Below are 15,386 nucleotides of genomic sequence, written 5' to 3'. Positions count from 1 at the left end.
CGAGAGACCCTAAATTCAAGGCCGTCCCACCCCTGTTGCTAATCCACCTCTGAAAATGGGGATAAGACATAGCAAAGGCATTTGCAGAAAAAAAAAACGAAGTTTGAGCCTCCCCAAACCAAAATGACTTTGATCATGTACTACCACGAGACAATCCAAGAACCTTTGTCCATCTCTCTCTCTCTCTCTCTTTTTGTCCTAAAGAAAGAGATCTGAGGGAGAGTGTGAGGCATGTTAACATGCAACCAAAGATACTAACCGATGGCGACAGAACACAGGCCACAAGAAATTGGAGTACGTGATCACGTGATGAGTAGTAGTAGATCAATGAGCAAACTACGCATGCACTCCTGGTCACCTGGGGCCAGCATTGCTCTCGGCTCCCTGCAACCAGTCAACCAGATTTTTTTTTAAAAAAAAAAAACTGGGAAAAGCGACTCACCAACACTGTTAGAGTAGGTGACAATGGCATTGCAGCAGCTGCTAGCTAGCTTGCTGCATCTTTACTGTGGTCCTAATTAACAACTTGAAAAGTGCAAACACTTCATTTCATGGCCTCCATTGGGAGGTAGATGATGGTAGCACTGAACTATGGTAGCCGGTAGGCGCCAAGGTCACCTTTTTTTTTTTTTTTTACTGCTGTCTCCTCTGCTTTCTGCTTGCCCGGCCGGCCACCACCACTCGGCTGCAGAGAAGCGTAGTGCAGCGCTACGAGCTGGTCCATTCTCGTATCCTGACCGGCTCGATCGATCGATCGATCGAAATGTGAGGTGTTTCTGACGAAGAGGGCAGCTAGCTACTAGCTAAGCTGTGTGCAGAAGCAGACGAGGAGAAAAGGGATGGAAAAGGGTTAAAGGGGCTGGAATTATTGCGCATAGTGAGTCGGCGGGCTAAAGCTTGGCCAAGCATGTCCGGCAATTGTTCATGGCATGAATTATTCGAGAGCACGTACACCGGCGGAGAAACAATGTTTACAGATCATAAACACCACTTTAATTAGTTAATTATATACTTGGTAGTTTTCAAGCCAAAGTTTATCATACAAAATGGAAAGACCATCGTAGCTGCACCAACACGAGCATGTAAACATAATAAAGCTGGCTTGCACGCTCGACATGATCGCCCCATCGGCCAAGATTCCTTCATATCCGCGGGCTACCGACTTTGCAAATTTCTGTACTACTCCCTCCATCCTAAATGTTTGACACCGTTGACTTTTTAAAATATGTTTGACCGTTCATCTTATTCAAAAAATTTAAGCAATTATTAATTCTTTTCCTACCATTTGATTCATTGTTAAATATACTTTTATATATACATATAGTTTTATATATTTCACAAAAGTTTTTAAATAAAACGAACGGTCAAACATGTTTAAAAAAGTCAACAGCGTCAACATTTAGGAAAGGAGGTAGTATGTAGTATAATCTGTTCCTACTTCATCATAGCACGCACTCACTCGGATGTAGATTATACACTACTGCATGCGTACTAGCAGTACGATTTTTCTAAGCCGAAGCTGCACTTCGCTGCAGGGCGAGCATTATCCGGTCAGTCCGGTTCACGCCGCGGCCGCATGCATCCAACCGCTTATAATTTGCAGGTTCGCCGCCTTGTTTTCTCCTCGGTTCCGGGCGGTGCGGTGGGGCCTCGGCGCGGCTAAAGATTCGGAATTAGGGGGTGCTGCTGGTGATTCGATCACGGGGGAGAATGTCTCTCAATTCCACTTTAGTGGTGGTATCTGCTGCTAATCTAGGGCTGGTTTGGTTTGTGTTCTAAATTGGCCTTATCAATTTTTATCAATGTCAAATTTTGATAACTTTTGACATGACTAATTTTGGCAAAGGTAAAATTGTGTTTGGATTGAAGCCAAAATAGCCTAAATTAACTGTTGAAATGACCTATTTTCTTAGTCATGCTAAAATTTGGCTCTAAACCAAATAGATAATAAACATTATTAAAATTATCAAATATTGATAAGTCCAATACAGGCCTCAAACCAAACCAAACGCCTAATCTGCGTCGGCTGTAATGTAGCGGCCGTCGAACAGTGCGGGCATGTGTGGCGACAGGTGTGCGTGCCCGCGTGGGAGACGTTGCGAGAGGTAACCGTTGGATAACACTGACACGGACCGGCTAAAAGGCTTAAAAAGCAGCTAATACACAGTACAGTACTAGTCTATACCCACCAAAACGGTCCGGATTAGGGGCTGATTGGTTTGGTGCCACACATTGCCACACCACATGTTAGACATGCCACAGATTGTTAGCTTAGCGTTTAGTTGCTTGTTTCAGTTGTGGCAAGCCACACTTTCTTGTTTCATGGGCCTACATGTCTTATACTTATTTTCTAGCTAAACATTGCCACACTTGTGGCCAACAAATTATTGGCCACACTTTATTTGCCATGCTACATCTATGACAAATTAAGTTATGGCAATATTAGGCAACAACCAAACAAACCCTAGGACACCACCAACGGCATGTCTCCGTCGCAGTACTACAGCGGTACAACCGGTTGGCCATCGGCGAGAGTACGTACCAGTCTGCGTGCCTGTACGTGACGTGACACGGTATTCGTGCGTGCGTGAGCCAAAATCCTCGTTGCGCCGCCGCGCCGCTCGGCTGTGCTGCGCGGGCAGCCGACGGGAGCGGGAAGTGGGTGGGCGCGCGCGCGCACGCACGCTGGCAAATCTTGGCCTTTTTTTACGTCCTCGGCTCACGCGCATCCCCACGCGACGCCGGGCTGCAGCTTTCCAGGAGACGCGGCCGGCGGGGTTTCCGCCGGCTATGGGGGTTAGGTATGCGGTACACGCTCGCGGACTCGCCTGTCACTCGATTATCACGGGCCGGTTTGGCTGAATTATCCGTGGACGGTGGACAAATGGATCTCGCACCCTGCAGCGCAGTGGTCCGTCCGTCCGTCCTCTTTGCTGCGCTGGCGAAGTGGCAAGTCAGTGAAGTCGCAAGTGAGAAGGGAAAGTAGGTCAATAGTAGGTGGTGGCTTCAGATGTTCTCTGGGCCTCTCACCTCTGGCTGGAAAAGAGCAACGTTTTAATGCCAATGTCACGAGCTTTTTACTGATGTGATATATCGGTTTTAGATGGAGATCCTCGCTGTCATTGGACCGGTTGGGTGGGCTGGCGTACCATACGGCCATACCAGGCAGGAGTGAAACGAAGACGACAAGATGTGAATCGTTCACGGCTTCAAGCGTGGATCATAGGGAACCTGTACACGAAGATGCTGAAGCAGTGTGAAGATTTTTACTAGTAACACTGTATATATATGAGGGGATATGAAAGGAAAGGAAGCAGCAACAACTTTTGGCGTCGTTCACCGTACGGTCGTGTAGTGGCCGGCCACGTTGTAAATCGCACTCTCGTACGATTGACTAACTAGCCGCCTCTTGTCAGCTGTGACTTTATTTAGCCCAGTTGAGATACACAATCTCTCTCTCTCTCTCTCTCACACACACTTGCAATGTCAATGCATTCATTGGCAAGATGGCAAGATGGGATTCATCGTTCATGAGAACTTCATGTCCTGCACAGGTCATTTCATTAACCACTTTGTACTACTCGAGTTTTAGCCTTTTATGCACACTGGTGACTGGTCCAGCTATAGGGTACAATAGCATACTATTAGCCAGCTATATAAACATATTTTAATAAGATAAGAGATGAGAGAAAGGAGTAGCGGGCTATAAATTTATAGCTAGCTACAGCACGGACTACAAGTCACAGTGTGTGTATAACAGATGAGACCATATATTAATAGTATAGTAAGCAACTATTGTATAAATTAGCTATTATATTGGCTATAAATGAATTGGAGCTAGTAGTGGGCTACCCACAAACGCATGACCCTGGCAGTCCGCACATTGCTAACCAACAATTACAGTGTTACACTTTTATTCCCCACTTCTGTAGCGGGGATGGATTCTAATAGCTCGAGTGGACGTCCACCCGTTTATTTCATGTCAACTAAATGGCTATGAAAAATTTTCAAAAAAATTGGCAAGATAGATCAATATGTAATATATCACTTCACAAACATGCAAGTTAAAATTCAACTTCTACAAGTTACAACAAAAATAACAAATTTAACTGTAAATATACATATAGTAATTTAAGTTTTGTTTGTTATTTTTGTTACAATCTGTAGAAGTTGAATTTTAACTTACATGTTTGTAGATTGATACATTACATATTGATCTATCTTATTCATATTTTTTCAATTTTTTTCATAACCATTTAGATGACATATAATAAACAGGTGGACATCCACTCGAGCTGTTAAAATAGTTTCCCCTTATGTAGCTGTTTGCTGGAATGAAGTGTAGTGCCGTTACTGCAGTAAGCCAGTAATTGCACTATGTGGAAATGTGGGATGAATGGATAATACATATACCAACTTACCAAGAACAGGATTTTCCCGGTTATAATATTTCAGGATTGTAATCTTGTTTTTTTTCCACAGCTATATTAATATGAAACTTCTCAATGGTATAAGTCGTTTAAAAAAATGTAGGGTCATATTTGGCAAATGGGATAGGGAAATGATTTCCCACCCACCATAAGACATCTTTAAATCCTAACCATTCATTCTCCCCCTTCCATTTAATCCTAACCATTCATTCATTTCACAATCTCAATCCCACCCCTCAACGGAAGAATATATTTTTCTTCTTATTCGCACGCTTGTCGCATGCCGTGCAGTGAGTAGTGACTATCACGGTTCCTGTGCTCGCATGCTTCAGAACCCAGGTGCTTTGTAGCCTATAGCCGGCAATGCGAAATGCAAAGATGATTTCATGTTCTCTACCACCTTGGGTTCTTACTTCTTGGCGAGCTTATCATGAGATGCGTACTGTCTGCTTGTCATGAATCAAAATCATCCTAGCTATGGATATGGGAATAAAGTACTTGCATCTTTTGTTTCCTCCAGCCTTTTTCCTTTGTTTTTCTGCTCTCTTTTACTTTTGCCAAATGATGAATAAAGCATCGCGTAATCAACGATAAGGGGATATATAGCTTCATTCTGACACCTATTCTTACAATTGCTTCCGTGTATGGCATCAAAAGAAATGATACAACAATGAAAATTGCCCTCTCAAGTTCTCTATTCAAGAGGGTAACTACAGCAAAAATCGAAAGTGTATATCAGTGTATGCATATCCAAAAAGAAAAAGGCAGGGATCGACTTTCTGAAGAATAGAATGATTATGTTGCCCTCCTTTTTGTTCTGCTGCTACAAATATAGGCACAGAAAGAATCCGATGGTCTTTGTACGAAGGTTACTTGCCTAAGATGAAGCAGGTAGCTTAGGTTTGTTATTCCTGACCAAATTTTGGACAAAGAGCTCTCCTGCACGATATGAAGACCGAACCTGAAAAAAAAAATCACAAAATAGAGAATAAGCTCATGTAAGACACTGACTTGGTTATCCAACATTCCTACATATTAGTCGATTACAGAATCGTACAACAAATAATAATAGCACTGGTAGCTGTGTTCTTCACTAAATTTCCAGAACTTTACTCATGCATCATACTGATATTTGTCAGAGCAAATTATACAGTACTACAATTTCCTATTTGTATTTACAATTTTAAGGGTGACAACTGAAGAGTCCCACTAATTAGATGTAGCACTTACCAGGGGTCCACTAGCAACATAGCGGAAACCCACCGATTCTCCATACTCCTTCCAAAATTGGAACTTCTCAGGAGTTACATACTCCCTTACTGTCAAATGTCTTTCAGTGGGCTGTAAGATCAAGCAGATGGTTTGCATCAAAGACTGACCAGTTATTCTTGACTAATGATAAAGTGGTACTGGGCTAACCTGCAAATACTGGCCCAGTGTCAAGATATCAACACCAATGGCCCTTAAGTCAATCATGGCTTGTTTCACCTCCTCGTCAGTCTCTCCAAGACCAAGCATGATAGAGGACTTAGTTATCATACCCTCTTTGCAACTTTTTGCATGCTTCAGAACAGCTAAGCTCTGATCATATCTGTAAGAATGAGGTAAGAAAAATTCTTACAATGCCAGAGGATATGAGGAAAAGAACTGTGCATAGTACAAGTTATTAACTGCACATTGCCACGAGATACTAGAAATATAGTGTATGCGCAAAATCGAGGATAAACTGGATAAACTATATCCTACCACTATACTTCCTTCGAACAGATTCTAAGGGAAAGGTAGTTGATCAGGCAAAATAAATCATCTCCCAAGATTATGATGCGAGAAACGTTCAGAAATAAATAAGAGTACCACAACTCACCAATCAAACAGATTGCAAAGCTTTGATATTTGCAAAACTATTGTTATGTCTCATACAATAAATACAGCAAGGAATATGCAGGTCATCAGATAGAAAATATCTATGGCTGTTTTTATTTTGCAATGTTACAGTCTACAATATAGTTTACACTTCAGAGACAACAATTTGCAACCTATATATAAGCACTATTACACTGTAAAGTATGCATAGCTCAATAATAATTAGATTCATTTTTACTCGGGGCGAATTTAAGATTAATCACTTAAACTAAGACACACCAATAGCCTGAGAATGATCATATAGTCAAGCTGTAAAATTGATGCCAGGGACAGAATACTCGAACGCAGTGTTAATTTGTCTTTTTAGGTCAGTTTAAGACATGACTGGGCACATCAGTCTTGTAAAAAACAATAACCTGAATAGAATGGTACTCCATTGAATAGAGTAAACCACATGGAATTAGTTTTAACTTTTAACAGAAAAGCGCATGCAACATGTGCATGTGGATATTATTCAAAGTTTGGATTATGTAGATTTCATGTACCTGTAGTGTAAATGAAAATCTGGAACTAGGTACAGTTTAGATGTTCCTTTCCAGTAGGAAGTAATTTCATTAGGGTGATGCCTTGGGTGAATTGGTTATTGATTCTCTAAATTATAAATGTACAAATAGTCCTAAGCAGGATATAATAGTGTGCCAGTAAAATCAGTGAATCACATTACCCTGCTCGAGGATCCCTAACAATTCTTTGCAGGCTCCTCACAGTCTCGATGTTGTGCGCAAATACATCCAGACCAGAGTTGGCCAAAGCTGAAACAGCCTCCAGGTCACCTCGAAAATCTGAGGTCAAGCACTCCACCAGTATCCCAGGTTTGAGCTCCTGAATAGGAAATTCAGAAAACTTCAGCATGAAACTTCTACAAATAAATGCCCAACTTCTGTCAACACAAGGCATAAGGTAGTAAACCTTTAAAGCTCTCACTGTCTGCGCAAAATGGCTGCTACCACCATCAGGCAAGTCATCTCTGTCAACACTGGTCAGTACAACATAGTCCACTCTGAAAAGAGCAACATTTGTCAGACAATCTGTACTAATTTTGCCACACAAACAAGTGCATGTGCATTGATTTTCTTTACTTCCAGACTTAACAAAATGCACTGTTATCTCTGTTCCTTCCTACAACTATCATTCCATCGATCAGTAACTCAGACAATTCGGAAGGCATAAATGGCTAATCTGGAGATGGAGCGAACAGGCAAAGTTACCATACCCCCAGCTTGCAACTGCCAAGGCCGTGTTCAGAGGCTCCAGGGGATCCGGTGGTGGAGGCTTGTTGCTAGTCTTCACGGCACAGAAACGGCAGCCGCGCGTACAGGTATCACCGAGCACCATGATGGTCGCCGTGGCGATGCCGTCGCCTTCCCCGCCCGCCCCTCCCCCACCGTTCCAGCACTGCGCCCCAGGAGCAAAGGATTTAGCTGTTCTCGCAGAAATTGCTCGCGAGGATCACCTTGCTCTAGTCCCATACGATACGACTGAATCGCGTACCTCGCCGATGTTGGGGCACTGGGCCTCGACGCAGACGGTGTTGAGCTTGAGCTCGCCGATCGACTCCCGCAGCCGCGCGTACTTCTCCCCCTGCGCCGCACGCTGCCGCAGCCACGCCGGCTTCTTCACCTCCGGGTCCCTCCCGGTGTACGGCCCCGCCGCCCTACGCGCCGCCGGCGCCGGAGCCGGCGGCGCAGCCTCCGCGCGGCACCGGGCCACGGAGACCGAGCCGGGCCGGCTCCGGCAGACAGGGTTCCCGCAGGCCGGCCGGATCGGGGGCCGCGGCAACGGCCGCGCGAGCGAGCTCTGCATCATGGCCGACGAATTCGGCGCCGCCGCTCGCACCCGCGCGGAGTCGTGTAGCCGTGGCGCCCGCCGCCGTCGTCGTGCGGGGCGATGGGTTCGAAGCGAGACTTAAAGATTTTGCTTCTGCCGATTTTACCCCTCTGCTCTGGCCGCAAATCCACTGGATGGTTGGATGGGTTAGGGGTAAAATAGGAATTATAGAATTAGCCGGCGATGATACCAAGGTTGCTGCTCAACCAGTTTGACACCCGCTGCCAGTTGTTTGCTACCAGAGTTTTGATTTGTTGTCATATTGATATTGAAACGTCAAAATAGGCAGGAATTTCACATAAATTAGTTTAGTTCTTGTAAAATTCCTCCATTTCAAGGCCTAACAATTGCTGAAGATTTCATACTGAAAATTCCTCCTTTCCAAAAGAGGCCCTCACAGATGTTGGAATTTCATACTGAGATAGTGTACATCAAACCGTTACTTGAGGCTAGCTGTAACCAATAGCAGCAAGCACAAGACCAGCATATTGACACCATCAAAAAGACAAAAGCATTCAAATGCTCCAGTTTATATGGCTGTAATAACTACTACACAAATTTACAAATAAAGGCATGCAGCCTCAATCCTGGCAGGAAGTATATAGTGCAACCGGAGTTCCCTTTAAACAAAATGTAGGCAGAGTAATGAACAAACCAAACATTTATGTTCGCACAAGGCTAAAAGCCGAAATCTTGTGCCAATCTGAACAAGTGAAGAAATGAAATGACAACAAACTGTAACGATTTACAATTAAGAGATATACCCCCAGTTTCCAGTACCCCACCATATAGTGTCAGTAGGCACCTGGAAATACAGGCATCTCCATGACATTTTAAGTATCCTTCCAAGAAACCTAATAAACAGAACTTCATTATTCCAACACACTTTGGTCCTGACTAAAATAGATTAAGACCAGACTAGTGTTTACTTGACGCTAGGCACCTTCCACACCAGTAAAACGACAGACAGGAAGGCCCTAGTACCTGTACAACCACTGCTGCTAAGCCCACTAATCTTGGACGTCTTCTTCGCTGGGGAATATGAATGTTAAAAACTAAATTTTGCCCCCAACGAGTTGGCTAGTTCATCACAGCATAGTGTTACAACAGTGTACGTACATATGCATATCAGGTGGGTGCTATATAAATGACCCACAGAAAGGGGAGATCGTTGGTCTACGAGATTAATCTGAAACCTAAAGTCACAATCTGAAGAAGGCTAGTTTTTCCCTGAGCAAATGGAACTTTCTTCCAAGCTCACATCTTATGAAGGGCATGCATGTCTCCAGATATATATGAATTGCCATCTGCAAGACAAGTGCATCGAGTCCTTTTAAGCATTTGCGATCGACCCTTTGGCATCTTCAGCTATATCAACCAGGAACAGACTCAGAGGTGATGTACCCACCATTTGCCCCAGTGGGATTAATACCGGTCACTGGCATTGTTCGCTGAGCAAAATCAAGCAGCAGCTGGCGTTGCTGATCGTTTGTATGAGGAAGGCTTGCACGTAGCAACTCAACTGGCATCTCCCTGCTGGTTGCTTTCGAGACTTCAGATCCAGTTACAGAGCATGGTGACTGCATGACAAACATCTGCTTAATACTTTCATACTTACTGAGGCAGTATTTTGTCAGGAGTCCAAAGAAAGCATCAAATGATGCCTGCCAGAGAGTTCGGTTTGACACTGTATAGCTGGCTGCAGCATGGTGGTCAGTCAGCAACTCGGTTGCTCGGTCCAGTACTGATTTAATAATAAGAGAAGCCCCATCACCAGCAGAGCTAGCAAGAGGACGCAGAGGTGGCTGCTCAGATGAACATACGACAGCAGCAAGGCAAGCACTAAGAGCACCTAGTTCCATATGGAGCACACAAGATGAAACAGTCTTTGCAAGAGCAACTGTTGTTTCTGCTGCACTAGAATCTGATGGTAAACCCCCAAACAAGTACCTCAGATGTCGAAAAATAGCCATGCATATTATACGGGTCAACTCGCTTCCAGGGGTAAGAAGTCGAAGGTACCGTGACAAAAGTTTGCGTCCTTTAGGAAGAGAAACAATCCGAAGAAAAACAAGATCATCCTTAGGGGCCAATCCAGATGAATGGCTTGATTTGCTCGGACCAAGAGGGTCAACAAGCTGAAGTGATGTAGCTAGACCTTCAAGGAGGACCTGCCGTCTTCGCCTCAGTTGGAAACTGTTATCTTGTGCCTGGCTAGACTGCAATAGACGGTCAATATCATCCACCTCAAGAAGTAGGCAGATGGCATCTTCAACAGTGACTCTAGCTGCCAGCATTGGTTCTTTCTCCAGGGGCCTCAGAGAAGACTTCTGATCATGAGAACCATCACCAGATGAAGGAAGGTCAACTTCAAGAAGAGACCGAGGCCTACGTATGGAAGAGAAAGAAACCCTCCCTAGAGCATCAACCTGAAGATATGCATGATGGTCACTGCTAGATCTGGACTTGGAAGGTAAGTCTTTCATTGATGTTGGGGCAAAATTGGCCTTTTGCCTGGAACTGGCACCCTTTTTTGCTATGCAAGCTTGATGGTAATAATCAACTACATAAGGATCACTGCTGTGACTTGCTGAATGCTGCATTCTTAAGATAGATTCGATCTCTTCAGATGACATGTACTTAGACCTGAATTTTAGTCCACCACTATCACCATTTTGACTACCAGTATCAGTCAATGGTTGAGAAAAACGTGTGCTGTGTTTTCCCCTTCCTGACCTTGACCTCTTGTCTCTCAATGAAGGAACATTGCTGATAGAATCAAACCTTCCTGTTAACTCTGGGGAGTGATGTTGGTAAAATAGGTGAGGTGGTAAATTTAGGTAATTCTGATGGGATGGCTGGACTTGAACTTGTGCCAATCTCTGCTGCTGTTGAGAAAATAGCAGTGATGACATTGGGCTATTTGGAAGTGATATTTGTTTCTGTAACATGTTCGGAAGTAGATTAAATTGATCCACAGCATACGGGTTGGCTTGGTTTGGCCAATCATTTTGTATTGGATTGCTTCCAGGAAGATTTGGAGAACCAAAGGACACGCTCCCTCCATATGGTAGTCCATGAGATAGTCCAGCCATATGATATGAAGAACTTGGAAGTGACATGCTTGGAGAACCCATTTGTAGACCAGCACCAACTGATGGAATGCTCCCATGACGTGTAAGGCCTTGAGCAGTATAAGGTGATCTAGCACCTGGAGGTGGAAAGGATGTAAATGGAGGAGATTGTGGTGCAATGATAGGTTCACTTGCGCGGTGCTGCAATGGTTGTTGAGGATATGAAGATGTTCGGCTCAATGGTTTGGCATCCCCTTGCTGCCCCAGAGAACGTGACTGTGACCACCATCTTTTACTTTCCTGAAGTTCCTCACCCTCTAATATGTCTTGATCTACCCAGTTGGGAAACTCAGCATCTTCAGCCCAATCAACAGTTAGAGAACCTGAAAAGGTCATTTGCATAGTTCAGTAACAAGTTCAGCCTTCCAGTGTTCATTTGACTTTGACTACACCATAGAGTTTCAATAGCATGGTTGCTTTTCAACAAATAAAGGTGTAATAGACACAAGATAACCTTTCTTCCAGCCGACATTGACGGCATTAAAATTTTGAAAACATGTGTAGTAATGCAGAATGGAAGCATTTCATAAATGAGATTACATAGAGCTTTCAACAATGTTGCATACAAAAGCTACACTATAGAACACTCTTAATGAAAACAATTATAATTCATAATGTTTTCTTTTCTTTTCTACAACAGACTGTTGACATGATAAACAAATCCACAACTGTGTACAGCAAGTCAAAATTATACCAAGAATGAGTTAGAAATGAAATGCAAAATGGTTGACTTCAACATATTTTAAAAATGAACAATCATGCACAAAAGACATGCATATTGTCAATATTGTAGTCAACATCTTTAAAAACAAAACATCATTAGTCATTTTCCATCAGAACATAATGCTGACTTACTTCCTCTTGAGATGGATCTTCTGTCACCAATAACACCAGGATTCCGTGTTCCACTAATGCTTCGGTTCAACTGATGATAAAAAAAATGTAAATAAATCAATGTGCAACAGCAGAACAAGCGCATAAAAGAAACAAGAACAGAAGCCAAGGTTAAAACAAAATATCATGCAATTACGGATCCATATGCAAGCAATATGTCAGGTGTAGATAAAAGTTGAGGCCTCATTACTCATTAGTGATTATCCCAATCCTCTTGGGACTAAGGGATGGGATATATAACGTATCCTTAGAAAAAGAGCAGCAGCCTAGTTGATCACTCCGAAACAATTTCAGACATTACAGACTTGGTAGTTGGTACCTACTCCTAGATCTTCTATGTGCAAATGGGCCTTAGATGGGGCAAAATACTTACAGATGCAAAACAGGCTAACGCAAGAAGAAGCTACATTCAGCCTAAAGACCACTAATATGTATCATTTATCCAGTACATGCTTGGGGTAGCAGGCAGCCCAATTGTAGTGGAAATAATCAGATAGCCAGAACTACAAATGAATAAAATGGGCACTTAATGTTTAGATTATTTCAGCTTTTGGGGGGAGGGGTATAAGTTATATGCCCCACAAAGATTGCACCTTTAGGATTTGCACCTGCATGTATCGTTGACATGTGGCCTGGGGGTGCAATTTTCTGGAGAAATATAATTATTTATCAATACAAGAATGAAGTATGGAAGAGTCAGAGTAACCACTTGGCCAACACTGGTAAGGCATAACAGGGCCTTAACATATCTAATACTTAAACGGCTACTGCAAAGTGAATCCATCCAAGCGAAGTCACTTTTTTTTTAAATAATGAAACATCAATTTATAACACTGGAGTTTGTGAAACAAACCTTTGCAAAAGTGCTCGCAAGATCATCAATTTCTGACAAGTTACTCAGATTATCAATCTGCAGAACATAGTAAATTGAATCAGAATAACTCCACAACACTAAAGACGATAGTAAATCCATAATTTATGATGAGAAGAAGAAAGGGAAAGCGCTACAAAAGTAAAATTCATGTATGGGGTGCAAGGCTGTTCAAACATGCAGACATCCCTAACTCCTTGTAGAGTCTTACCTTCCACATGATACAGTTCCAAATATTGATGGCAATTGTAATGTAATATTGGCCAATTGTAATGAAATATTAGACGATTTTTTGCCCATCACAATAAACTCCAAGTGGCTATTTAGAAATGCACATTAACTAATTAAATTCAACCCCCCTAAAGTTGTTTCATCCAACCAGCATAAGTATAAAGTTGTTATACATTACAATTGCTGAAAACTAGTTGTGTTAACCAGCACAAGCTTAGGATTACATGATATTGATAATAAAAACCACCATTTGATCCATAGAAGATCCAAATTACCTCATAACATTTCAAGCATGCTCAATAGTAAGCCCTGTCAATACGATCTATCAATAATGCAGTGAAGATTGGAGAATGCAAAAGCAACTTGAACATTCAAGAAATGGCATACAGCCAACAGTAGAAACAGTGAACTCTAGCATTCTGTATCAAAATAGGTTATATGTTTTTTGTCCCATTCTGCTATTGATCTCAAAATGCAGAGATAGTTCTCTTCTAGCTCCAGAGCAAGTGAGCGTTGGGCCAAGTAACACTAGGAAAAGTGTGCCAGAAAACTAACCAAATCAAAAAATCATACCGTGGCCACAAGCTATACAGCTATAGCCTGAAAGGCTACCAAAAAGAACTATGACTGGACTGAAACAAGCCAATAATAGGGTTGTGACAAAACAGCCAAAAAGGCTACCTTGAACATTTATCCGAAACAAAACATCATTTGTTCTAGTAATTCTCAACTTAATACATTTAGCAGCAAGATTCGTCTTCTATCCCCGTCTCATGGAATTCCACCCTTGCAATGGAACCTTTTAGCTATCAAACAACTGATAAAAACAATGACCATTCAACATGCATCAAGGTAAAGGATCTGCCTATGTTTGAGCATAAAACTTCCCGCCCTCCAACGCTAATGATGTGAACCTCAACTCCACTGATAAGACCATATAGGCCCACAAGGATTTATTCTTAATTCCTCCTAGAACTAAACGTGCTATCGGAAAAGGAGATAAAAGGACGGCATCCGAACCAAGAACACAAATCAATATCAAGAGGACGATAGTTCACAAGAAGCATGGCAGCTGTGGACATGATCAAATGAAGGTTCCGGGATCCGCACCTCTTCTCCAACAGAAGAGAGCCGGTACAGCCCATCTTCTGGCCCGCTGAATCCACCGCCATTGCCATCACCGCCGCCATCCTCCAAGCAACTGAGCTCGAGTCCCTCCAGTGGCTCCTTCCCGAAGAAGGCGTACTGCCCAGCATCAAAATTACCTGCATCGAGAAGCGTCAGATGGCACGGATTAATATTAATCGGCGTAAAAAAACCATAACTTCTAACCAAATTACAAGCGAGAACCGACAACAACGGCAAGAACCACACGAAACGCCAATCAGGCCAACAAAAGAACATCATTTTTTTTTCTAGTTGAGAACTCAAAGAGCCCGAATTCGAACAATTCTCCATCGATACTCCCAAAGATTCGCATCAGAGACGCAACAGATTAACAGTAAGGCGCCGACTTCTGCACCAAATCAGACCAAAACAACAGCAACTACTGGAAACAACCAGCTCAGCGGCAAAAGCCGGAGCGGAGACCAGATCAAACAGCGCGTGAAACCCACCGGAAGGTGGGTTACCGAATTGCCAAATTCAGCCGCGAGAAGCCTCACCTGCGGCGGCGGGGGAGGAAGAAGACGCGCCGCCGCCTCCGCCACCCGACTCGACACCCCGCATCTCCGCAAGAACCCTAGCAGCAGCGGCGGCGGCGGCAGCTGTAGCAGCAAGCGGCGTCGCGCATCTAGGCGAGGGATTCGCGCGATTTCTCCACGGCTTTGGATCTGAGAGAGCTGTGTGCGAGGAGGAAAAGGAGAGGAAGGATAGCTCGGCCTCACTGCGGCTTACTACTTCTTCCCTCTTTTCTCTCTCCTGCCTTAAATAAAAATGATTTGGGATATGCAACCAGAGGAGAATTTATGAATCCCAAAAAATAAGAATAAGATTAAAGAAAAAACACTGGTCTTTTTTTTCTCTTTCTTTAAGCAGAAGACTTGCAGTAGAAAATACTAGGGTTTCCCTTGGAAG

General features: G+C 43.2%; 2 protein-coding genes across 2 annotated transcripts; both read right to left on the bottom strand.

The window, feature by feature from the left end:
- Nucleotides 1-5,011: 5,011 nt before the first annotated feature.
- Nucleotides 5,012-8,240, bottom strand: LOC4325595 (lipoyl synthase 1, chloroplastic-like). The gene is made up of 7 exons (NM_001401463.1): nucleotides 7,845-8,240; nucleotides 7,567-7,748; nucleotides 7,263-7,353; nucleotides 7,018-7,175; nucleotides 5,850-6,021; nucleotides 5,661-5,771; nucleotides 5,012-5,391 (listed from the first exon to the last, which is right to left on the bottom strand). Exons 1-7 carry the CDS (start codon nucleotides 8,157-8,159, stop codon nucleotides 5,308-5,310), a joined length of 1,113 nt encoding a protein of 370 aa, NP_001388392.1. The 5' UTR covers nucleotides 8,160-8,240; the 3' UTR covers nucleotides 5,012-5,307.
- A 586-nt stretch (nucleotides 8,241-8,826) lies between these two features.
- Nucleotides 8,827-15,183, bottom strand: LOC4325594 (protein PAT1 homolog 1). Its single transcript, XM_015761316.3, has 5 exons — nucleotides 14,975-15,183; nucleotides 14,421-14,575; nucleotides 13,062-13,118; nucleotides 12,170-12,239; nucleotides 8,827-11,637 (listed from the first exon to the last, which is right to left on the bottom strand). Exons 1-5 carry the CDS (start codon nucleotides 15,036-15,038, stop codon nucleotides 9,554-9,556), a joined length of 2,430 nt encoding a protein of 809 aa, XP_015616802.1. The 5' UTR covers nucleotides 15,039-15,183; the 3' UTR covers nucleotides 8,827-9,553.
- Nucleotides 15,184-15,386: the final 203 nt, after the last annotated feature.

This window comes from Oryza sativa, chromosome 1, assembly GCF_034140825.1.
Source record: "Oryza sativa Japonica Group chromosome 1, ASM3414082v1".
Lineage (NCBI taxonomy): Eukaryota > Viridiplantae > Streptophyta > Magnoliopsida > Poales > Poaceae > Oryza > Oryza sativa.
This window is presented reverse-complemented; position numbering and strand designations above follow the sequence as displayed.

Bases quoted from the DNA above. Each gene is read 5' to 3' on its own strand.
- LOC4325595 (NM_001401463.1), bottom strand. From the start codon at position 8,159: ATGATGCAGAGCTCGCTCGCGCGGCCGTTGCCGCGGCCCCCGATCCGG. The intron at 5,772-5,849 runs GTTAGCCCAGTA...TTGATCTTACAG, and splicing joins CACTGGGCCAGTATTTGCAG to CCCACTGAAAGACATTTGAC. The intron at 5,392-5,660 runs GTAAGTGCTACA...TTTTTTTTTCAG, and splicing joins ATGTTGCTAGTGGACCCCTG to GTTCGGTCTTCATATCGTGC.
- LOC4325594 (XM_015761316.3), bottom strand. From the start codon at position 15,038: ATGCGGGGTGTCGAGTCGGGTGGCGGAGGCGGCGGCGCGTCTTCTTCC. The intron at 14,576-14,974 runs GTGAGGCTTCTC...TTCTCGATGCAG, and splicing joins TTCCTCCCCCGCCGCCGCAG to GTAATTTTGATGCTGGGCAG. The intron at 12,240-13,061 runs GTTTGTTTCACA...TTTTATCATCAG, and splicing joins TTGCGAGCACTTTTGCAAAG to TTGAACCGAAGCATTAGTGG.